At 38.5% G+C, this 24,790-nt stretch overlaps 1 protein-coding gene across 11 annotated transcripts; it reads right to left on the bottom strand.

Moving 5' to 3' along the window:
- Positions 1–3,907: 3,907 nt before the first annotated feature.
- LOC103715583 (uncharacterized) lies at positions 3,908–24,589 on the bottom strand. 11 transcript variants are annotated; one of them, XM_088706482.2, is made up of 8 exons: positions 23,963–24,559; positions 23,723–23,819; positions 13,074–13,112; positions 11,864–11,930; positions 11,083–11,264; positions 10,868–10,965; positions 10,657–10,772; positions 3,908–7,149 (listed from the first exon to the last, which is right to left on the bottom strand). In XM_088706482.2, the coding sequence occupies exon 8, from the start codon at positions 6,859–6,861 to the stop codon at positions 4,066–4,068; it is 2,796 nt and encodes a 931-aa protein (XP_088562608.1). In that variant the 5' UTR covers positions 6,862–7,149; positions 10,657–10,772; positions 10,868–10,965; positions 11,083–11,264; positions 11,864–11,930; positions 13,074–13,112; positions 23,723–23,819; positions 23,963–24,559; the 3' UTR covers positions 3,908–4,065. The 11 variants fall into 11 exon arrangements, with proteins under 11 accessions (XP_088562608.1, XP_088562605.1, XP_088562590.1 ...); XM_088706479.2 differs by lacking the exons at positions 11,864–11,930; positions 13,074–13,112 and having other exon boundaries at positions 3,908–7,170; positions 23,963–24,589; XM_088706464.2 differs by having other exon boundaries at positions 3,908–7,170; positions 11,083–13,112.
- Between the last annotated feature and the right edge of the window lie 201 nt (positions 24,590–24,790).

Raw genomic sequence — 24,790 nt, 5'->3', positions numbered from 1 at the left:
GGGCAGAGGCAGAGCCGAGATTCCGAGCTTCCTCTTGTGCTCTCAACAGAAGCGACCTTCTCTTCTCAACAGGAACCTCCTCTTGTGTAGCACTTGAACAAACTAAAAATTAAATTGCTAGAAGAGCACTTTAGAAGAGAGAAATAATAGCAGTAGAGAAGGAGAGAATGAGAGGTTTGGTGTGGTGAGAATGAGGGAGGAATGGGCTATTTATAGAAGCCCAAAATTTTTTTTTCCTAAAATACCCCTCAATTCAGCCGTTATTGGACTGTTGGGAGGGGTAAAAGGGTCATTTTCACGAAAATAGCCGTTGGAAACGGCTATTTTCCTCCCCCCTCTCCAGACGGGCCGTGCCTGGCACGGCCTGTCTGGAGCCGTTACGGGCCGTGCCAGGCATGGCCCGTTTGGAGACATTGCGGGCCGTGCCTGGCACGGCCCGTTTGCGCCCGTGGCATGCCGTGCCCGGCCCGGCCCACCAATAGAGGGGCCTGGGGCCGGGCCGGGCTGGCCTTCCGTGCTGGACGGGCCGTGCCAGGCACGGCCCGTTGCCCACCTCTATTCTGCATGAATGATCTGTGGAACAATTATTCAGTGAATAAAGCAAAATGATGCATGTTGCCCCAAATTTCTTACGGCAAAGAAGGTACCCTGCAAGAATGTTTCTTACATCATCTTGCTATTGCTTCCAGGCTGGTTACTGCAAACAGAGCTAAGTTAGTAAAAACCTACCTGCGCCCGGCATGCTGATTATCATACCCAAAGGACCATTAAAGAGAAATATCTTTCAATAAACGAACATACTTCCTGACCAAAAAACAAAACAAACATTAGAGAACTTATGGGTTATGGAATGCAAACCAGCCAGCTTTCTCATGTATTACATCACCATAAACACATTGCATCATTCATTGCATTTTAGCGTATGCTCCCCACACAGACTGCTTATTACTGCCAACAGTTGGGAAGAAGTGCAAAGAGGAGAAACATACTACCATGCTGCTGATTAGAAGTATAATTGAAGATTACTATATCTATTAAAAAAATGTCAAACAAGCAGTATCATCCTGGAGCCGAAGAAACACTTGGTGTTATTCTAATGAGTCAAAGCTTTCATGCAATATGCTCTGTTAATAATAAAACTGAAAATTATTAAAAGAATCATAAAGCAATAACAACAACATCGATTGAAAAGATAGAAGATCATAATGGTAAGTTACAAAATAAAAAGGAATTATATGATAATGAACATCCCAAAATTCATTGTTATGACTAATTAATATAAAAGCTCAAATATAAACCAAATTACAAGACATCGGGAAAAGAAAAAAGAATACCCAAGATTGTCATTTACTGCTTAGAAGAATTAGGCTTGAAGAACCCCTAGACTAAGACATTTCATGTCCATTACTATCTCCCAGCGTTGGAAAGAAATTAACTGTAGTATATTCAGAAGAATCACAACATCGACTAACATATGAGTACAAGTATTACCACAAACTTATTTGGCACAGGTGATACCCTGATTAAGCTTAACAAACGAAACACTCCATGAAGGGGATGGTAGAATGGAAGAAAACTCATGACACAATCTGCATGTGGAAGGTAGAGCAAAGTTCATGTATGATATAATTTATGCCAGAGCTGCCTATGAATTTCTTTTAGTTGCCAAAATTTAGAACTCATTCTTAAAGCATGAATTAATAACATGAATATACAATGCAAATTTACATTGACAGTGCTTGGATATTGGGATACATCTTCAAATATATTCTGCCACATACAAAACAAACTGAAAAGCATAATGCATGGTTTCTTGGAAGAGATTTGCATTCTGTTTAAGATACAGGTACAGCCATGAAATGGGAACTAAATGGTGGCTATTTATGTAATCAACAGGTACACCTATACCAATATAGATGGATGTCAACTAGTGAGCCATCTTAACCTTGAGTAACAAGCCTCACCCCAGAAATACAAGGTCACATATGCAAAAGATATAATTTCTTGAAGCTTGAGAACATTTTGTAACCTTCTCTCAACTGAATATAGACCCTTTGATCAGTGGAACCAAAATTTTAGCAACACCTGTTGGCAAGAGATGGGCCCAAACATGACCTCAAAGACCAATCATCAGCAGGGAGGTCTAACTTACTAGGATATGCAATTCAATCTCATGCAAGCAAAAGCAACTCAGCAGGATTTCCCCAGACTTGAAAATAGTCCAAGAAGGAAGTGGAAACAACTGATGTAAGGAACTGCATGCTTTTCTGAAGCATCAATAATAAGCCAAAAGGCTCAAGTTGGAAGATAATCTCAAAAAGTATGAGATATATATGAATATTATGGTAGAAATAAAAAAATAAATATTATGATGTATGACAATGATCCATGATAACCAATTCTGCTTCAAGAGAACAATGCTGTCGTGAAGACTAGTTTCTTGCAAAGGTGGTTGACAGAAAGGATAATAAGCAAGAATAAATTTAGATGTGGTTTTTTCTAACTTCAAGGAAGTAATCAGGGTATTGCCTCTGAAAGGCCGTTGATTCATTTTTCAAGCAAAAAAAACAAAAAAGACTCCTTAATTCTATTTGCTACTTGTAAAGATTTCTAGTATGGAATTCAAGACCACAAAAAGGGTCCACAACCGAAAAGAACATTTTTGTTATTATAAAAAAATAAAACTAATACAAATAAGTGGTATTAGTGCCCTATCTTTAGCTTAGACAACATACCATGGTAAATCAACTAGAGAGTTGCTATTTAGGTATTGTTTGATCATCACATCTTTTCTACTATATAACCCCAACTCCTCTAACATCACCATGTGTAAGGCATATTTGACTGTCTATGTTTCCCTACCCCGCACTTTCCCATCCTGCATGCTACTCATGTTTCTCATTCCACATTGATTAGAGTTTCTGGCTGTTAACTATGAGGTGAAAGGTTTGAATCCCTGCTCTAGCATATATGATTTATTTATATATTTACATAAATTTTACTATTTAAAAATTAAAAATACACATGCGTGGCATGTGCCATACTCCAGTCTTCAAACTTCCAGAGATATTTAATAAGATAAAAGCAAGGCTACCAAAGTTGTATTAGTCAAATGGTGGTTAACATGATATCATTGAGAATGTTGCAATGTTATTGGTACAACTAGGTGAATAGCAGACAAGAATGAATACAAATAAGAAACTGGTAGGAGTTAAACTTTTCTGTATGAATGGGCTTTAATTTCCATGCTTCAGTCAATAACTGGGCTTAAAGATGCTGGAAAGCATTTGGTAAAGGGTTCCAACAAGCACAACCACCACCCGAGTGGGGGGGGCGGGGAAAGAGGGGGGTGGGGGTTGGGGACGTGCAGTAAGGAACACGATCAATAGAAATTACTTGTACTTGTCTCTAATAAATCTTTACAGTTGACTGAGGAGGTTCGCAGGTTTGTGATCATGTTCGTAGTTTTCTGTTCCATAGCAAAATAACAAGCGGTGTGTTTGAATTATACCAGCTTTCCTGTACTGTTGCATTTTGTGGTGACAAAAATATAAACATCCAAGATGAATGTTAAACATATGTTTTTAAGCTTTCATTCAAGATTTATGCTTATGGAGGTTTTAAAAAATGCCAGGAGCATAAATTTTACTGAAATATACAACACTAATTCAACAAGTTTGCTGAAGAATATGATAGGTGAGACCCTAAAATAAAATAGATTAAGATAGTCCCCAACCTCCTCTAGCCAATTACTTTCCCTCATAAATATCACCATCAATTAATGGATGCAGGCTTATCTGCCACTAGATATTTTCATGAACAAGCAAAAGTACGATGCTGAGACTTGGAGGGGGGAGGGGAGTTCATGCACCACGTAGTATAATATAACTTAAGGAAATGAAGAACATGAAAAAAGCAAATCACTATGATACTCTGTTCATGTACATCAGTAAACTATAATTTAATGGTTGACACTAATGAAAGATTTACAGCAACTAAACATATCTTTGTTGCAACAAGCACGTTCCTTAAATGATGTGCATAAAACATCTTACTTATTAAACATTAAGAGGTAACTACAGGAACTGTCTCATATCCACCAGATCTTCTGTTTTTCAGGGGAAAACAGAAAGTACCACCAAACCGCTGCTGCAAGCATATAAGCACTGAAAATAGCATTCCTGTGCAAGGAATGATGATATCCCAAACCAAGGAATAGAAGTCCTCATTTGGACTAGCATATATAAAGGATGCGTTGAGATGGGGCACATAATTACTAGCCCTATAGGCATCATACACATGTGGCAATGCCCGAACAGCAGTGGTTCCAACATAAAAGGAAGGGGCAAGAGCCCTATCCTTTGAGTTCGAAAATATGTTGAAGATAACTTGAGGGAGCAAAAAGCCATCAAGAATCAGGCCAGCATAAGATATTAGATTTTCCCAGAATGAATGATGGTTTGCAGTAGTCAAAAGTGGCCTTCTGTGCAGAGTCTGATTACTGTTCATGTGAACAAACCAAGCAATCAGTCCCCCAGCCATATATAAAGGCAAACAGACATGGAGAGCTTTCCTCTCAGCAACCCACAGGTCCCTTTTTCCCTCATTTGCTGATCTTGCAGTCCATGCAACTTGAAGAAAACGGAACTGCAATAGGAAAGCTACCATCATTATGACTCTTACTATAACCTCATTCACCTCAAGCCACCCATTACTCCACAATAAAACATTCTGCCTATTATGACTCATGAACAAAGCCTCAAAGTTCAGCACTAATGGTATCATGCGACCCAAAGTAAGAATAACAAGCATGGTGATGGATATTGCAGGAAGCACTTCTGGGTTCTTCATCATGTACAAGAGCTGCAACCCAATGAAAATACATGAAAGTGTGAGAGAAATCAGAACCATAGTAATTTCTAAATCCATCCTCCAGATTGACTCAATTGCTTGATTCCTATACATTCCTCTTGACATAATCACTAAAGGCTCAAAGAAAAGTGGGTCCGACTTTTCTCTTGCGCTCTTGATCGTGCCAGTAAGATGCTCACCCTCCGTCGGATTCAAGGGTGCAAGCTGGATACTGATGAGAATACCACAGTCCACTGAGCTGCCAATTTTCTGTTGTTTTCCAACAACTGAGGAGCCCATATACCTACAACCCATCATGCAGAGCAACCCTGTACGAGAATCATATACCCCCTCTGCTGAGATCTCTGTTGGCTTGCTCATATTTAAAGATGAATTGGGAAAGAGAAAGTTTATCTTGTAGCTTACATTCTGAAGGCTGTGGTTTGTCTCATTCACTGCAGGCACAGGCTTTGGGTCTGCCGCAGTCATCATGGGCGAGTCATCATTAAATGTATCACCAATTGATACTGGTGTTGCAAAACCCCATGTGTGTTTTCCCTCGGCATTTCTCACAGAAATATCAAATCTAAAATCTTTGAAATACTTTGCAACAGGGTATCTCTTTTTACGTAAATTCCAGGAACTGCCCTTTATACAGGACTTACTTGCCACATCTATCCTAGTGTAGTTATATTTCAATCCAGGAAGAGTACCCCAACTGTTCTCAGAGCTGTGGAAAAAAACTGTGTCCAAGTAACCAGCATCGTTCTCATTCTGGTCACTCCACATACGCCCAACAATGGTGTTTCGGCTCTCGATTGACCATGCTGCAGGGAACCAAAAGCTCATCCTAATTGTGCAATCATCAACAGACACATTCACTAAAGAATTGCTAGAACTCACTATCCGGCAAGCTACAAGGCAGAGCCGGTTCCTCTTTCGATCCCAAACCCCTTCACCAACCAACGTCTTCTCGGGTACCAAAAGGCTATTGTGTGCAAAGCTACTGACGTTGGAGAAGCCTACAAACATGTGTAATTTTCCATCATCCAGACACTGGATCTGATTCAAAGACATGAACTTTAGGGAAGACCCTGACCTTTTACCGAAAGGAACACAATGTCCATCAGAGCATTGCCCCCCATACTCCAATTCAAATCGCCCTCTCAAATAATTCTGGAGATTAGGACAGATGGAGCCAGAACGAAACCCTAGCGAGTCCTTCTGATCATTCACACTGGAACACGATTTCTGAGTCTGGGAGATCTGCGTGAACTCATATTTATTCTGAGCATAGGCTATAACCGAAATGGGATCGAAGTGATTCGAACTACCTTCAGCATCCAAGCTCTCCAAAGTCCCGCTAACCAAACTAGAAGAAATGTTCGAGCTCTTCGGATAATTGAGCTTAAACACTGCAGTGATGTAGAGAAATTTACCTTCTCTAAAGCGCCCATAGCCAGCTCCCACCGTGCAGAGCTTTCCCAAGTCCTCAGACCAGAAGCCATGGAGATCAATGCTAACGCTCCCCCTCCGTATGAAGGTCCTAGGGAACCGTGGCCCAACTCGGTAGAACGGGAAGCGCCTCTCGGTGAGATTCCGGCGGATGACGTCCAACCCGCCGCCGCGGATGATCAGGGTTCCACCGACCTGGAGGACGCCGGAGGCACGGGTCCGGCGGAGCGATTCGGCGTGGAAGAAGAAGGATCTGGGGGTACGGAGGGGTTCGTCGCCGAACATCCTGCGCCCGCCGGTGAAGAAGCCGTTGGAGAGCTGGAGGGCGCCGTCAGAGTCCACGGGGATGTTTTCCGGGACGGCTTCGGGGACGATGGAGCCGCAGTGCTCGGAGTAGGAGATGTCGGCGGCGGCAACGGAGGCGGCGGAGGAAGAGAAGAGGGCGGCGAGGAAGAAGAGAAGGATCCATGGGACAGGGATCGAAGAAACCCTAACCCTAGCACCAACCCTATAATTCTTGGGCAGAGTTGGAGGAGGAGGAGAGAGAGTCACCATCGGAGAGCGTTTTGGGGGTGGAAGAGAAGATGAGAGAGCGCCAATTTCCTCTCTCTCTCTCTCTCGAGTCTCGAGTAAGAAGGCCTGGAGCGAGACGAGGTGAAGGAAGAGAACGCCCTTTGTCTGGGGACTAATAACGAGAGTGCCACGCGACCTTCTCCGTGGCCCGTCGTATGATGAAGCCTGCCCGCACCTTGTTTTTAATGTCCTTCTAGCTCGAAAGGGAACAGCTGTAGTCAGGACAAACCAGTGGGCTTATGCGTTCTGTTGCTCCCTTGTTCTGGTTTCCTGTCGTAAGGTTCACTTGTTCTGTCTCATTCCCCGAAAAGAATAAGATATGCAAGCAGAGAGGCATTTTATGGCATCAGCATTAGATACGGATCAAAGGTTTCATCTCAGCCGTGACATCGGTTAATATCATATTAAAAACTCATTTGATACAATAATATAATTCGCATTTTAAACTACAATTTTACGTAAATAAATCAATTTATCAAAATATCATTCAATTTATTGTTATCCATTATTTTAAAAATTAATATTTTAAAGGTGAATACAAAGTAACTTTTCACTTACCTGCTTGGCATGCATAATGGACTTGAACTTAGAAAACAAGCCATTGATGGTTTTGATGGTGTAAGCTTGACACCTAATGCCATTTCCAAATCTTAAACCCGTTCTGTATGGCAGACATTTTATCGTTACATACCAAAACTAATATTTAGAATGATAAGAAAATTATGTATTTGGTATATTTGGCAGGAAATTGATATCTTGGTTCCTAAGTTAATCGGTTAAGATCCTCACTTATCTCAATCTTTCCTCTTTTTTTTCTTTTTCCTGCATTTTCATATCAAGTAAGCTAAACCAAAATTTTAGTCCATCTCGAGCTTGGCCGCTCACCGATATGGACAGATCTACAATTGTTCTAAAAACTTGGCCTTCGCTTGAAAAGCGCACAATAAAGTCTCTTTAGAAGACACGACATCCTCCTAGTGCCATGCAGCTGTAAAGTATTACGCTAGAATCCATTTAGCGCTACTTTCTTCATAACCATAAAATATGGCTTTATCAATCTGCTTGTGAGCAAGCATAGCCATGAAGGTATCAACAACAACCATAATTCTCTCATACTGCTTTTGGTAGGGGGATAAATGGGATTTATCTCGTCAAATACTCAAGAAAGGACATGATAGCTCCAAAAGATGGGACTTACTCAGATAATTCTGTTCTATCAAAATGGCCAGAATAGAATTATTCCACGGAATAAAAGGAATTTATCCCTCCCAATTACAATTTTACTTATATCCACTCTCTAAATACATACAAAAAGGAGGGCAGTTTTATCCTTACGATAAACTCCAAATAATCATAGAAATTGATGCACTAACTTCTCCATTTATCTTTCCAACCAAACATATAAGAACTCATTCCAAAAAAATAGACTATCCTTCCTATAGTAGAAAGGACAACACTCTAAAAATTATCCCCTATAGTAGAGGGGACAAACTTAAATGCTATTATGAATTTTTAATATATAAATTCTATATATCAATATTTGACGTACATCGTTGATCCTTTCATTAATTTGTCAACATCGTGTTAGAACTTAAGTTTTCTAGAATTTATGAATTTGAATACCTTTCATACCAAATATCTATTTAATTTACCCAATTGTCATGTTGCACTCATTACTGAACTTGGCATACATGATTAAGGGAGCACATGGGAGGGGGTGAAGATTTAAGCTAGATATACATGTTGATCCATTCTCTAACAATTTAAGCTTTGGGATCAACTGATCAGTTAAAATTATATTGCATTTAAGTGTTGTTGGTGCAATTATTATTATTATTGTTATTATTAATGGTTCAAGAATAAAGCATGTATAGTATTTGGAATAGTTATTTCAATCAAATATGCTTAAATCAGATGTAAGAATCCAAAGGAAAGCTTGTTGGGAGTCTATTTCTCATCTTATTTATAATAGGATTCTACTACCAGTTTACCTTTGTTTTCTATTCCAACACTAGTTGAACTAGTTTGTCTTTTAATACAAGTCCACTTTAGTTAGGTTGAGCCTTAAGCTTAATATATTTAAATTTATTTATTTAGTTAGAGTGAGATATTGATGTTTTTGTCTTTTAGTAAGAAATGTTGATGTTTTTGTCTTATAGTGGAAGAGAAATTATGTTTCTATAGAGAGAGAGAGAGAGAGTTACATCTAAAGAGTTAGGGAGAGTTTAGTGAGACTTTTTTTGCAGTAAGGAAGAGAATTCTTTTTGTGATGAGATAATTATTTTTTTTTGTATGTGGAGCCTCTTTTGTGAGGCGTCTTTATGAGAGAAAGTCAACCTCACTGTTTCAACTTTATTGAGCAATGACATTGCAATATACAAGCTGACTGAATTTTTGAGTGAGATTTATGAGTTACTAAAGCATTTTCCATACAGGATTTAACAGGTAGAACCAAATAAGACATTTTTCTAGTTGTCCCTAAGTAGATAACACCACTAACGTATATGAATATCAACATGTTAATACGTATCATGTCCCACAGAATTACCTGTGTGTGCACTAATGACCAAAAGTTCAGAAAATAATTAAACATTTTGACATCACACATTGATATTCTTATTGCAATAGAGACACCAAGGTGCATATTCTACCGAGGTCACACACAAATTGTCATGCCTGGAGTACAGCAACAGAGTATGAGATGTTGATGTAAGTCTAAAGAAACATTTGCACAGCATGATCCAATAGACAACAAATAATAAAAGGTTTTACAGCTGATAAGTGCAAATTGAATTCTTTCCTGCAGCTAAACATTCAGTGTTTGTCTACCAATAGAGAATCTAGTTATTTCTACCTAGATGTCTTCAAGGAGCTACTAGAAAGAAGATACAGCTGTCATCCAAGGAAAATGTCCTATGACAATTTGAAAAGAGAACCAAATATTTACTCTCAAGAGTTACAATTATGATATCATGAATTTTAGGAGCATTCCATCTTGTGAAATTCTAAAATAAATTGCATTGTTTTTAAAAAATCTAAGAAAACTTAAGTCTACTGAAACTTGAGTTGGTGAAGTGTGTATGATACTTTCAAAAATAATAATATTCTTACAAAACTTTTGTTCAAGAGTATCAATCATGATGCTTATCAAAATAATAACATTTCATGATTGAGAAATTTTGAACTCAAGAATATCACTCATGATGCTCATAAATTTCAAGAGCCTCAAATGCATAAAATTCAAAATATTGAGCATAAACCATATTATAAACTAGTAACATTTCAAGGTTCGAGAAAACTTAAGGTATCGATCATTATAATATCAATTGTGATACTCCTAAATTTAAAGAAGTTTCCCCACATGAAACTCATTTTAAGTATCATTTAAGATATTGATTTGATCAATAATGTTTAACCTATGAAATTTGCTGACTAAAAATTTCAGCTTTAAATCATATATGAACCCAAAATATGAGGTACTAACGATGATATTCCTTTATCTTTTTATGGAATTTTAACTTTATACAATCCTAACTAAAGAGTATTAATTTTGATATTTTTAAAAGCTAAAACAAATCTGATATTTGATAAAGAGTACAGTGCTAGCATAAGTGAACATGAAGTTGCAAAAGTTACAATCCCATATGAGTTGTTATTGCATAATCAAACTTTTATGAGACTTTTTTGGAGAAAATCTTCACATAAAGGTAGCATATGAAGCACGAATAAAAACATTACTACCAGAAAGATTTAAGCAACCCAAGTTAATCAACTTACCACAAATGGAAAATGCAACAGGACATACAAAGTTGGTATTGGTAGCCTTAAAGCTCCCTGGCGTTCCAGGACCCTTTTAGAGATTGTTGAGAATTCTGGACAACTAGATTAATGTACTGCAAAGTTTTAAGAGAATGCCATCTTAAAACTAATGTCCAAGTTAATGTTCACTGGTAATTGTAAGGAGTTGACAAATGACAAAGCAACCAACCTGTTCAATGATGAGGCCCATAATCCCTATTAACACCAACTTAACAAGTTGACAAACCACCAACCCTTTTTGATGCATGTTGTCTGAAGGCAGCTTAGCTAAGAAAAATACAAAAGAATAACAGTAATTTATGATGGAAACATATGCCTCTCATGATTAAACAAAACTCAAAAATGCATAAATTTGAATAGACAATATTGGACTAAACATTTTGCCTGCTAACTCAATGCTTTGTCAGAAAGTTGTTTTTCCAGACATCCAACAGATCAACAGCTTCCATCAATTAATTAGAGGTCCAACTTGATAATACCCGGTAACATAGAGCGGGAGCCATCATAAATTACAAGCATTTGCAGCTAGCACCTTGAGACTTACAAGAGTTTAGATAACTGGTCCCCTATATAAAGAAAAACAACTTCAAAATTAAGAAATATCAGTAAGCTTTGGTTAATCTACAAAACATAAACCAAGGAAATAATAAATTATTGATATCCAAGATGCTCATAAAAACTACTACCATGCAATAAAAAGAACATCATATCCAACTATTAGAAGGAGAATTGCAAGATGATATATACATATTTTCAGAAAGAATGATGTCATAGTATGTCGACACATAGGTTTAGCTAAAATATATTGTCAAAGAGACCCATTACATATCCTTAAAGTTGTTGGATTAACATGAGAAATGATATTTAAGTTGCTCACAATATATGTTACATGAAATAACAAATGGAATACAGGCTTTGGTTATTGTCTTGTTGTAACACTTTGGTCTTTTAAAGCACACATCAGACGCTCCAATTGAAGTGATACATCTAAATGATCATTTTTCCTACAATCAAAATTGTATTAAAAAAAAAAGGCAATTATGCATCTTTTGAATTCCTAAGAGAATTACATATCTGAACTTACATGAGGCATATTGCTACTTATAAATCTCAAACTACTTCAAGATCTAATGAAAATGTTGTAGGCATCAAAATGAACTCTTACCTTAGAATCATGAAACTAGATACATGATTCTAGTTGTTGTGAGTATTACATTTAGTCAAACAACAAGCTGCAAATCATGTAAGTTAAACACTGGTTTAGCTATGATAGGAGGTAAAAAGGGATAATTGTCATATAATAGATAATTTGGCCAGTGCAGTGAATAACTGAAAAAAGTAAAGCACTAAGCAAAAAGCTCTGCAATTAGAATTAGTTAATAAATGACATTAATCAAGCATAAAGTTGACATGGCAATTGTACCTAAAAAAGATTAAAAAAAAAGCATATGGTACAGTTAATTCCATTATACAGAACTCACCAATAAGCAGACTTCTCACAAAACTTATTGTTGCTGCATAATCAACAACATATGACAACATCAAAATATTATGTATCAGGACACATGGTGCAATAATTTATTCGATCATGCATGTGGAAAGAACAATCTTGGAGCAATAACCCATGTAACACCCAAGAAAGTGAGAATGACAATAATGCAATAATGCAATAATTTATTTGCTCAGCAACAAGAAACTGCTGAGCAAGCACTTGAACATAACCAGTATAAATGCTACGACTGCTAATTAAAGTATTAAAGTATTCCACGGGGCATGTCTTATATAATGATATCGATCAACTTTGGTTCTAGAATCACTGACAGAGGAAGACAATCTTAAATTAATCGAACAAGATAAGGTATTCATAAAACATACTCTAAGTAAATAAAGCCATATTTATATGCATTAGTTAATGGTTTCTTTGTCTAATTAAACATATCTATAGACATAATTCTCAAGGTGTATTGTGCACCCACACAAAAGCTACATATGAAAATATGCAATAAATGTGTGTTCCAATATTTCAGGTTACTCATTGCATAACAAAAAATTGATGCCCTATAACAATAACTATATGGGGCTCTTAGCCAAAATAGACTATCGAAATACCCATATGTCAATTCCTGGTTAAAAAGGATAAGTTGAATTTGATATGGAATACTTAATGTCCAAAGACTACAAGTTCAGAAATGAACTTGTCACGTGCCACCTTTTCAACCACATAAGCATCAAGACAAAAAACATGTAGAGCTAGACTATATAATTTACAAACACATTAAAAAAAATGCCAGGTCAGAAATTTGATATATAAATGAGTTGAATAATTGAGTGACATTATCAAGAAAATCAAGAAGAAATCAGGAAAGAAGCATTACCTACACATAAGAAGTGGCTAATCTCTCAGAAACCTTGAACTGAAGAAAAATCCATTTTTATTAGTATATCATGCAGCAAGAAGAAAAAAAAAATCAATATTGCTCCAATGAAGCAGACACAAACATAAGAAAGACTGCATGATTCTTTATCTGGCCAGAACAAGATTTGGAAATTCTGCAAATTATCATCAAGTTCTCAATGACAAGCTTGCTGTTTACTGCAAGCAGAACTACTAGGCAAAGGTTGAAGATACCCGCATGCTCTGCCATAAATGGTATCAGATAATTGGGATAAGTCGTGATTAGATAGGAAACAAATCATATGATCAGCAATATGTTTCATGAACATGGTTAACAACTACAGGTGATGAAAGATATGCATCATTAATTTAGTCAAAAATAATTAGATTGGAGATTTTATAAAAGCACCGCCATTTGATACAATCCAATTAGTGGTTTTATAAAAGCACTACTTCATCAAGACAAGCCCTAGGTCATGTTACATGGACAGGGCTAACTTAACCATGGATCGGTAAAAAATAACTTCAGTAATCTGATACATGTGTTTTAAGATTTAAGTGCTCTTCTTATCCCTGGCAAGCACAAAAACTGACATCAGGCACAAAGTAAGCTGTCGTAAGTAGGAGGCAGACATGTACCACCAGAATATAATTGACAACCATCCTGAAGACACATCTCCCATAGCCAGAATCCTAAAATCTTGTCCTTTCACTACCAACTGCCAAGTAGCTCTGAAAATACCTCATTTTTATGAAAGTTTGTCTAAACATATGGCAGTACCTTGTTGAAGCCTTTTACAAATATGCTCATTAGTTGGTTGTGCTTATGTTGATATGCACCATATTTTTGGGGACCTAACTAAAAGTACATAGCATCTACTAAATACAGGGGCATGTATGGCAATAAGAAACATCTGTCAGTGGTGCGTTTATCAATTGCAAAGACATACGATCAGGTGAAGATGGCCTTCATAATTAATAGAGGCCAAAAGGAGATCATAAAGAATCTTAAGAAGCACACATGCCCACAGAGAGAGAGAGAGGATAAGAGAGAGAGAGAGCCTAAATTAAACAACAAATGCCTGAAGCCATTAATTGCTACAATATCACATCAGAGGAAAAATTGTAGCCTAGGCTATAAAAGTTCTGTTAGACACTATGTATACAAATGAATAACACAACGAAAATTTGTATACCTCGCAATCGCAGAAATTTGATACTCCAGAGGTTGTTTCACGTATTCTAAGGTTTGAGCCTCCAGGATTTCTGACCCAGTGAAGAACGCACTACAAGAGTAATGTCCTAAATTCCACAGCCTGAATGCCCCAACAAAAAGAGAACACAACAAGAAGCAAGAAGAGAATTTCTTTTTGGTTTTTTTTTTTGGGTGCCTCTGAAACTAGGAAGCAGGGAGGCCTTATATAGGCCCCTAAAACCATAATTGATGGCCGGATTAAATCTGGCCATCAATGGCCATTTTTGGCCGTATGAAACACTTGGCCTTAAGCCAGGTGTTATTGCCAGGCCATGAAAGGGGAAGCGCCCACTGAGAGCGCCCTTCCTTTATTACATCTTCCACTCGCACACAGTGTTCTCAATCTTGTTCATACTAGCAAATAGGTTGTGCGACCACCGAGCACACATGTAGAAAAAATGTGGGAGCACTACACCAAATCTCTTACCAGAGAAGACCAGCATAGCAACATCCCTAAGTGTCTCGTTATGCCCTAGACCTATTCAAACACACCAAATCAAGCCTTTTTTTAGACCCTCTCGAGTATAAATACTCAAAACAATTCTTGACCCTTACACCATTACCGTGATGTATTCACGATTATGTCACTATACACTATAGCGCCATACCCTATCGACGGCAAATACACTCACTGATGTGTCATCGAATAGTCTTCCCTTCGCCCTCATGTCACTTAACCTTAGTCTAATCGCTTTTCCAGCAATGCCCCTTTAGATTGTATCAATCATAGTCATAGGCAACATACTAGAGTAGCTGACATCAAAACCTTTGTCTTATGACAGTCAAAAGTAGATAAGGGCATAAAATAAGTTATTAAAATGACTCAAGGACTCCCACAGTGAGGAAGCAGGGATTCATTCACTCACTTTCCACAATTGGTCGTATAAGCACATGTAATATGAAATATATGCTACGATAGAGTTCTCTCTGATAAAGAGCGTACGCCTAAACTCTAAAACATCATACAAATCTTAGTCTAGTCGCTCATCAAGCGCCTAACCCGGGTTCTCAATTTGCTTGCCTCTTCGAGGTGCCAAATAAAGATCTCACGTCTGGCTAGAACACAAGTTATACGGATTGTGGGATATCCAATGCATGGTCTTTACAAGATAGACCTCATTTTTGCTCACTTCCAAGCGCCAGAGGCGATTGCTCGTGTGACTGAGCCAATCTAGCTTGTTGACATACCTTTTATATCATATGTTTAAACATATGGAAAATGTGTGTAAATCAATTCATGAATAACAACATATTCATTGATATTCCAAAATGAGTACAACTCATAGTCAACTAAATAAAAATTACAATCTATGCAATCCTAAACTTTTAACATGTACCTTAAAAGCATCTCTTGCTATAGGCTTAGTCAAGGGGTCCGCAACCATGCGACTTGTAGAAATGTACTTTCAGGATCATCTCCTTATGCGCACTCATATCTCTCACGTAGTGATATCTTATGTCAATATGTTTGGTTCTTCCATGATACTTGGAATCCTTAGCATAAGCAATTGCTGTTGTACTATCACAATGAATCGTCATAGGATCTGAAGCATCCTTGACAACTCCAAAGTGTTGAAGGAACCTCTTCAACCAAACTGCTTCCTGAATAGCTGCTGAACATGCTACATATTCCGACTCCATGGTCAATAAAGCTATACAAGGTTGTAACTTGCTACTCCAGGTAATGGCACCATTATTAGACAAGAAAGCATATCCAAAAGTCGATTTGTGCTCATCCAGATTGCTGCCCCAATGAGCGCCAGTGTAGCCAACAAGCTGCAAATCTAAACTTGATAACAGAGCACATAGTCCATTGTCCCCTTGAGGTAACTTAAAACTCTCTTCACAGCTTTCCAATGAAGAAACCCGGGGTTGGACTCTACTCACTAAGCCAACCGAATAATATATATCCGATCGTGTACACATCATGGCGTATATCAAACTGCCTACAACACTAGCATAGGGAACACAAGACATTTTCTCAATTTCATCTGGAGTCTTAGTACACATTTCTTGAAATAAGTTTTCACCTTTCGTTATAGGAGTGTCAATAGGCTTACTGTCACACATCTGGAAGCATTTAAGAACCTTTTCAATATAGATCTTTTGAGACATGCCCAGAAGTCTCTTTGAGCAATCTCTAAAGATTTTAACTTCCAGAATGTAGTCTGCCTCACCCATATCCTTCATTTCAAAATTAGAGGATAGCCATTCTTTTGTGGCGACAATTAATTTCTTATCATTTCCGGCCAATAAGATGTCATCAATATATAATGACAAAATAATGAAACTATTCTTGGACCATTTAACGTAGACACAATGGTCCTCCTCGATCATCGTAAACCCATTCGTTAGAACGGCACGATGAAATCTAAGATACCACTTTCTAGACGATTGTTTCAAGCCATTTAAGAAAAAGGTTTGATCAGGTGTGTTTGAATAGGTCTAGGGCATAACGAGACACTTAGGAATGTTGCTATGCTGGTTTTCTCTGGTGAGATATTTGGTGTAGTGCTCCTACATTTTTTCTACATGTGTGCTTGGTGGTTGCACAACCTGTTTGCTAGTATGAACAAGATTGAGAACACTTAAGAAGATGCATGACTGGGGTCGTGCCCACTATGTGCGAGTGGGAGATGTAATAAAGGAAGGGCGCCCTCAGTGGGTGCTCCTCCTCTCATGGCTTGGCAGTAATACCTGTGGCTTAAGGCCATGCGTTATATGTCGTTTTGCCTTCAGGCAAAACAGCCAAAAATGACCATTAATAGCCGGATTTAATATGGCCATCAGTTATGGTTTTAGGGGCCTATATAAGGCCCCCCTCCTCCCTAGTTTCAGAGGCACAAAAAAACAAAAAGAAATTCTCTTTTTGCTTCTTGTTATGTTCTCTTTTTGTTGGGACAATCAGACTGTGGAATTTAGGACGTTACTCTCGTAGTGCGTTCTTCACCGGGTTAGAAATTCTAGAGGCTCAAACCTTGGAAAACATGAAACAGCCTATGGAGTATCAAATTTCTAAGATTGCAGGGTATACAAATTTTCGTTGTGTTATTCATTTGTATACATGGTTTCTAACATTGGTATCATAGCTATTTGGGTTGTTTTCGTGTTCTTTGGATATTGAGATATTTACACAAAAAATTTTCTCTGATGATTCCATGTTTACATTGTTGCAATTGGAATTTCTTTTTCTATTTTTCCTAATCTTTGCCGTTGGATTTGCAAGGCATTTTTTTTTATTTATTAAAAAAAGGTGACTAAAGAAAAAAAAATCAGTTGTAATTCTTTGGGCTGCTAGGAACCCTACCCAGTTCATTTTTTTCTGTCAAAGCCCATTTCTATTTAGTTAAACCGCAGCCCAGAATATTCTTTTAAAGAAGCCCAACCCAATTTTTCTTTTCGCAATCCAAAATTGGAAATGTTGGCATGAGGAGGCGCAAGAGCTCGAAACCCAGCCCTCGCGCAAAGGATTTTATTAGCCTGGCAGCCATTAGGCTGCCAGGCAAGAATTTTAACATTGAATAGCTTTCAATTATATTAAATTCTCTATTAATGTCTATTTTTAAATGGCATGCACGACTTATGAAAATTTTAACTCGTCTAATTCACTGCCAAATTTGAGTGTCTAGCATTGGGTTGACCATTAAATGCGTTTTATAACCTGCCTTTTATTTATATTAACCTTATGTGGTAAGAAAAACGCATAGACGTTTATTTGGCTCCCTTATTAGTTATTGAGAGCCTTAATCATCATGCTGTTATGGGTAAATTGAATGAGCAAACAATATTTATTTATTTAAATATTGTTAAATTATTAGCATTTATTTTTGGTAAAATGCTTAATTTATGCGCATTTAGATTTGAATTGATGATTAATTCCTTTATTGTATTTAAATTGATTAATTTATTTAAATGCTTGGTATTATTTATGGGCCTTTGTTTTATGTGCATTTATATAATTGAGAAATTGTTAGGCTTGTTTATATTGCACAATATTCTTGTATGCAATCATATTTGATGTTAATGCTTTGGTATTATTTTTAGATAAATGTTTAGCATTATATTATTGCACTCAATTTTTGGTTATAAATATTTTTGCTTCGCATGTTGGCTTAGAGTGCATAGAAATGGATAGTGGCATAGAAGAAAAGCCAGTCTGATAGCCCCAGTAAGAACTGTTGCTCTTAGTGACTGACCCAAAAGGCTATTTTTATGGCTCCAGTAAGAACTGTCGCTGTTAGTGTCTGGCCCAACAGGCTGTTAATGGCAGATCCTTAAGGTGCTATCCATTTTAGAAAGTGGGAGTATGGTGGAGTTGCGAGGAGTTAGTAACTATCGCATGACTTCAAAAAACAAAGCAAGAATAGTCAGAAAATATCTTCTTCAGCTCAGTGCACTTATGAGCGAAGTAGCCTTTCTTTCTGCAATTGTAGCAGACCATCTTAGATTTATTCTTTTTTCCAGTGCATTTACCTCTCTTGTGCTTGATGGTCCTTGTCTTCTTAGCAACTGATCCATTAGCTGGTCCTTAGTTGGAAGTGATGTCAGAGTATTTGTGCTTGGGCCTAGATGCCCTACGTGAACTTGACTCAGCCACATACACAAAACTGTTAGGCTTAATAGCCTTTAAGCGCTCAGCTTCTAGTTCCAAATGACACGCTACATAATCAAAAGTCTTGATGTTCCCATTGTGCAACATGTTTTGGCTCATAGTTTTCCAAGTGCTTGGCAGTGAACGAATCACCGCTTGAATCTGCTGCTCATCAGTGAGATTGTGTGGATCATTGAAAGACATGACTCTGAGATGTTGCTTCATCATATGACCAGAGCGCATCTTATAAGAGTCAAACCTCATTGCCAATCCATGCAGTCTGGTAGCAGAAGTCCCACCAAACCTTAACTTCAAGGCATTCCACATTGCCTCAGCCGTAAGATACTCCTTGAACTCACCAATAAGATCATTGTCTATGCTGCTTAACATAGTAAAGCACATGCAACGATCCTTCTTGAGCCAATTTTCATAAGCATCAAGATCTCTATTGTGTTGTTCGATATCTTCTTTCAAAGGCTCAGTCAGCGATTGTGTCAAGGTCTCCAAGACCTTTTGTTCATCCAAGACATACTGGATCTTGCGATGTCATATGTCATAATTATCCTCATTCAGTTTCTACAATGTTAAGCAGCATGGTCAATGATCTTATTGGTGAGTTCAAGGAGTATCTTACGGTAGAGGCAATGTGGAACGCCTTGAAGTTAAAGTTTGGTGAGACTTCTACTACCAGACTGCGTGGATTGACAATGAGTTTTGACTCTTATAAGATGAGCTATGGTCATACGATGAAGCAACATTTCAGAGTCATGTCTTCAATGATCCACAAACTTAAGACAATTGGGAACAATCTCATTGATGTGTAGTCGGTTCAAGCGGCGATTTGTTCACTGCCAAGCACTTAAAAAACTATAAGCCAAACATGATGCACAATAAGAACATTAAGACTTTTGATGATGTGGCACGTCATTTGGAACTAGAAGCTGAGTGCTTAGAGGCTATTAAGCCAAACAGTTCTGTGTATGTGGCTAAGTCAAGTTTGCGTAGGGCATCTAGGCCCAAGCGCAAATACTTGAACATCACTCCCAACCAAGGACCCGCTAATAGATCAATTGCTAAGAAGGCAAGAACCATCAAGCGCAAGAAAGGTAAACGCGCTGAAGAAGGACAAGTCCAAAATAGTCTGCTACAATTGTAGAAAGAAAAGCTACTTCACTTGTGAGTGCACTGAGCCGAAGAACATATTTTCTAACTATTCTCACTTTGTTTTTGTAACAAATCATACGATGGTTGCTAACTCCTCGCAACTCCACCATACTCTCACTTTCTAAAATGGATAGCACCTTAAGGATCTACCATTAACAGCTTGTTGGGCCAGTCACTAATAGCGACAATTCTTACTGGGGCCATAACAATAGCCTTTTAGGCCAGTCACTAAGAGCAACATTTCTTACTGGGGCCATTAATAGGACAACCTTAATCCTAGATCTTAGTAGCCTTTTGGGCCAGTCACTAACAGCAATAGTTCTTACTGGGGATATCAGACCAGCTTTCCTTCTATGACAATATCTATTTCTATGCACTCTAAGCCAACATGTGAAGCAAAAATATTTATAACCAAAAATTAAGTGCAATAACATAATGCTAAGCATTTATTCAAAAATAATAGCAAGACATTAACATCAAATATAATCGCATACAAGAATATTGTGCAATATAAACAAGCTCCACAATTTCTCAAATATAAATGCGCATAAAACAAAGGCCCATAAATAATTCCAAGCATTTAAAAAAATTAATCAATTTAAACACAATAAAGGAATTAATCATCAATTCAAATCTAAATGCGCATAAATTAAGCATTTTACCAAAAATAAATGCTAATAAGTTAACAATATTTAAATAAATAAATATTGCTTGCTCATACAATTTATCCATAACAGCCCGATGATTAAGGCTCTCAATAACTAATAAAGGAGCCAAATAAACGTCTATGCATTTTTCTTACCACATAAGGTATAAATAAAAAGTGGATTATAAAATGCATTTAATGGTCAACCCAATGGTAGACACTCAAATTTGGCAGTGAATTAGGCGAGTTAAAATTTCCATAAGTCGTGCATGCCATTTAAAAATGGACATTAATAGAGCATTTAATACAATTGAAAGCTATTCAATGTTAAAATGCTTGCCTAGCAGCCTAATGGCTGCTAGACTAAAATCCCTTGCGCGAGGGCTAGGGTTCGAGCCCTCGCGCCTCCTCATGCCAACATTTTCAGTTTTGCATTGCAAAGAGAAAAATTGGGTTGGGCTTCTTTAAAAGAATATTCTGGATTGCGGTTTAACTAAACAACAATGGGCTTTAATAGAAAAGAAATGAATCGGGTAGGGTTCCTAGCAGCCCAACGAATTAAAACTAAATTTTTTTTAAACAAAAAAAATGCCTTGCAAATCCAGCGGCAATGATTAGGAAAATTTTTTTCCAATTGCAACAATGTAAACATGGAATCATCAGAGAAAAATTTTCATATAAATATCTCAATATCCAAAGAACACGAAAACAATCCAAATAGCTATGATATACCAATATTAGAAACTCTGTATACAAATGAATAACACAGCGAAAATTTGTGTACCTTGCAATCGCAGAAATTTGATACTCCAGAGGTTGTTTCACGTATTCAAAGGTTTGAGCCTCCAAGATTTCTGACCCGGTGAAGAACGCACTACAAAAGTAGCGTCCTAAATTCCATAGCCTGAATGCCCCAACAAAAAAAGAACACATCAAGAAGCAACAGGAAAATTTCTTTTTGATTTTTTTTGGTGCCTCTAAAACTAGGGAGGAGGGGGCCTTATATAGGCCCCCAAACCCATAATTGATGGCCGGACCGGCCATCAATGGCCATTTTGGCCGTTTTGCCTTGGGCAAAACAGCATGTAACGCCTGGCTAACGCCTGGCGTTACTGTCAGCAGGGTGGCCCAATACATTTGGGGGCCTAAGGCAAACTTACTAAGAGAGGCCTTTTTTTAAAAAAAAAATAATGAAAAAATTTTTAATAAGTGCAAAATACACGATCGGGCCTATCTTGCTGATCTGAACAGGTAACTATTGATCTTCCACAACCATCCAGCTTAGTCAGCACCGAGATTAGGCTCGATTTCAGCGGCAACCGTATCCAACTAGAAATTTTGAACATGTCTCAAGGATATCAAATTTGTAATCCTATTAGGTTCCAAAAAATTTGACCTAAAAATTCGAATCGGGTACACAAAGACATTACTTTTTTTTTTTGCTAAAGCACAAAGACACTACTTTGATGTAGCCATTATATACATGTGTGCATGTACGTCTGAGTTACTCTTAGAGAACACTAATACTAGGAAATCTGCAGTACGATAAGTTAGCCATTAAATAGAGAATAATCTATGTATTAAAATTTACAGAAGAGTGGACTAAGAGGTCAAATTCAATGAAGTATAAACCACTGAATCATCTCGGTGTCACATGAGAGACGTTAACCTGATGACTAGGGTATGCGGGGACCAGAGGCAAGACATCTTGATGCATCATTGATCTATAAAATTTATAACCTAGCAACACCAATCAAGATTTTTAATCCAAGTGGAAAAAGCATACTCGTTCACACAATTTCTCAAATAGTTGGTGGACCACGAAAAGGCTCACGATGTGAGATCAAGCCAAGCCAAGCCTTGGCCTGGCCATTTAACAGAGGAATGGTTATCACATAAAGAGTTCGGAGAACGAGACAAGAAGAAAAAAGGCATACCTTGCGAGTCGAAATCAGGTCTGGGGATGAGTGGCCTCGACTTCGGTGGATTCATCTTGATCTCAAGCCTAACTAGAAACGATCGTGGATCAGCGGATGGGATTGGGAGCGGCCAAGGACTTGGGTAAGAGATGGGAGATGTGATTTTGGCAGAAGGCTTCTGGCTCCTGCGACTCAGTACTGGCCACCAGGGACTCGGGGAGGCGGAGGAGACGAGGTCGCCGGCAGGCGGTCGGTGAAGCAGAGCTGCAGAAGAGCCGAAGAGGAGCTGAGGAGGACTGAAGACGATGAGGATTGAGGAGGAGTGGAGCCGTGGAGGACGATGGGGATTTTAAAGAAAGGGACGATGGGCGATGGGATTGGGACGCCCGACGGCGACTCACCCTCACTCCCTCAGTCGTCTTGTCGAGCAGTCGAGGTAGCCGTTGGCTCTGCCTCTGGCCCTCCACGCTCTACCTCCACGAAATACGGACTACTGTAGCCAGTCTGTCGGGCGGGGGCCTTTTTTTGGGCCTGGGCCTTAGGCGACTGCCTATCTCGCCTAACGGTCGGGTCAGCTCTAACTATCAGTCCATGAAAGGGGGAGCGCCCACTGAGGGCGCCCTCCCTTTATTACAAGTTCCATGTCCTTAACTTTCGGTAGAAATACTGAAATATTACTCCTGTTCAATAGATTTTATTATAAGACATAAAAAAATAATTTATGAAATTTCTACTATAGGATTTTTGCAAGAGGTTTTCACAAGTCAAATTTAGAACTTTAGAGTTTCATTCAAAAAAGAACCTTAAATGCAGCACATTAAAATTTTCAGTGATGTGAAGCTCAATAATTGACAGGTTTTAAGTGATCAATTGGTAATTTAAGTTTGATGAAGCTGTTTTTATCCAACAAAGCTTAGATATTCCATTTTTACAGAGCAAGTATTCAAAAAAAAAGGATAAACATCAAACTGGAGCCTGCTGCTTTGTTGCATAGATAAAAGGTGATAAAGGTTCTAAAAGAAGAAAGCGAATACAATCCAACGACAGCAATCACCTGAACATACAACCAAGAAATCACCGACTATTGATTCAACGCATGCTGAATAACACAATTCAATGGTTCTTGTGCCATCCAATTGGATGTGAAAAGCCTGTAATGCAGAGAAATAGAAATTTTGCTTTTCTTTAATGCATCAAACGAAGAACTCAAAATAATATGTAAAAGAAAAGAGAAGAAAATTCCGAAACTACAAAGATAATCACAATGAAACAAGAACCGAGTGAGAACATTTACCAGAGGGCACGAACCCGTTGAAATATCGTGTCCGAACTCAGCAGGCTCCTCACAGCTCACACATCCACCGGACTCGAAGGCCGTTCCACGAACCCCGCCGGAACTTCATCGCTCCCTACGCTATCTCCCGAACTCGCCTCCTATCCTCACCAAGACCGTCCCCCTAGCCGATCCAATCGAGGACTCCTGCTTTAGAATCACCCTCGGACACCTCGCTCGAGTTATTGATGATGGAAGAGCTCGTTCTTGGAGACGAGTCTAGCCCGAACTCGCCTTCTTCTCCTCCCCAAGATCGTTCCACTCACCGACCCGATCCTGCTTCCGAATCGCCCTCGGACACCTCGCTCGAGCTCTCGGTAAGGGAAAAGCTCGTTCTTGAAGACGAGTCTGCCCCAAACTCGCCTTCCTCTCCTCACCATGCACAATGCGATCCTTTGGATCACCACTGCCGACGGTGGAGGAGGAGGACGCCGCCGCCAGCGAGACTCCAAGGCCTTCGATGGTTCTTGATCCGGAGCTAGGGTTTTTGAATTCTTCGAGACCGCGGAGTTGGAGAGGGGGGGAGGGGAAAGGAAGGGGACGACGGTTTCGAGCGACAGTGCCGGAGGGACGGGGTGGTAACCCTTCTGTACGAGGAATGTATAGGAACGGGATTGCTTATAAAGAAAGCAACCCTCGGATTTCGGAGTATTTACGCGGTGAACCAAGAATAGCCAGCCCACGTGGTTTTTTTTTATATAGAACCAAGAATATTATATTAATATTAATGTTAATATAATAACATTAAGATTCTGATGGATCTGAAATCCAGAGCGCATGCAGCTTTGA

The sequence above is a fragment of the Phoenix dactylifera genome, chromosome 1, assembly GCF_051530095.1.
Source record: "Phoenix dactylifera cultivar Ajwa chromosome 1, Ajwa_hap1_PhDact_Kaust_v1.1, whole genome shotgun sequence".
NCBI classification, from domain to species: domain Eukaryota; kingdom Viridiplantae; phylum Streptophyta; class Magnoliopsida; order Arecales; family Arecaceae; genus Phoenix; species Phoenix dactylifera.
This window is presented reverse-complemented; position numbering and strand designations above follow the sequence as displayed.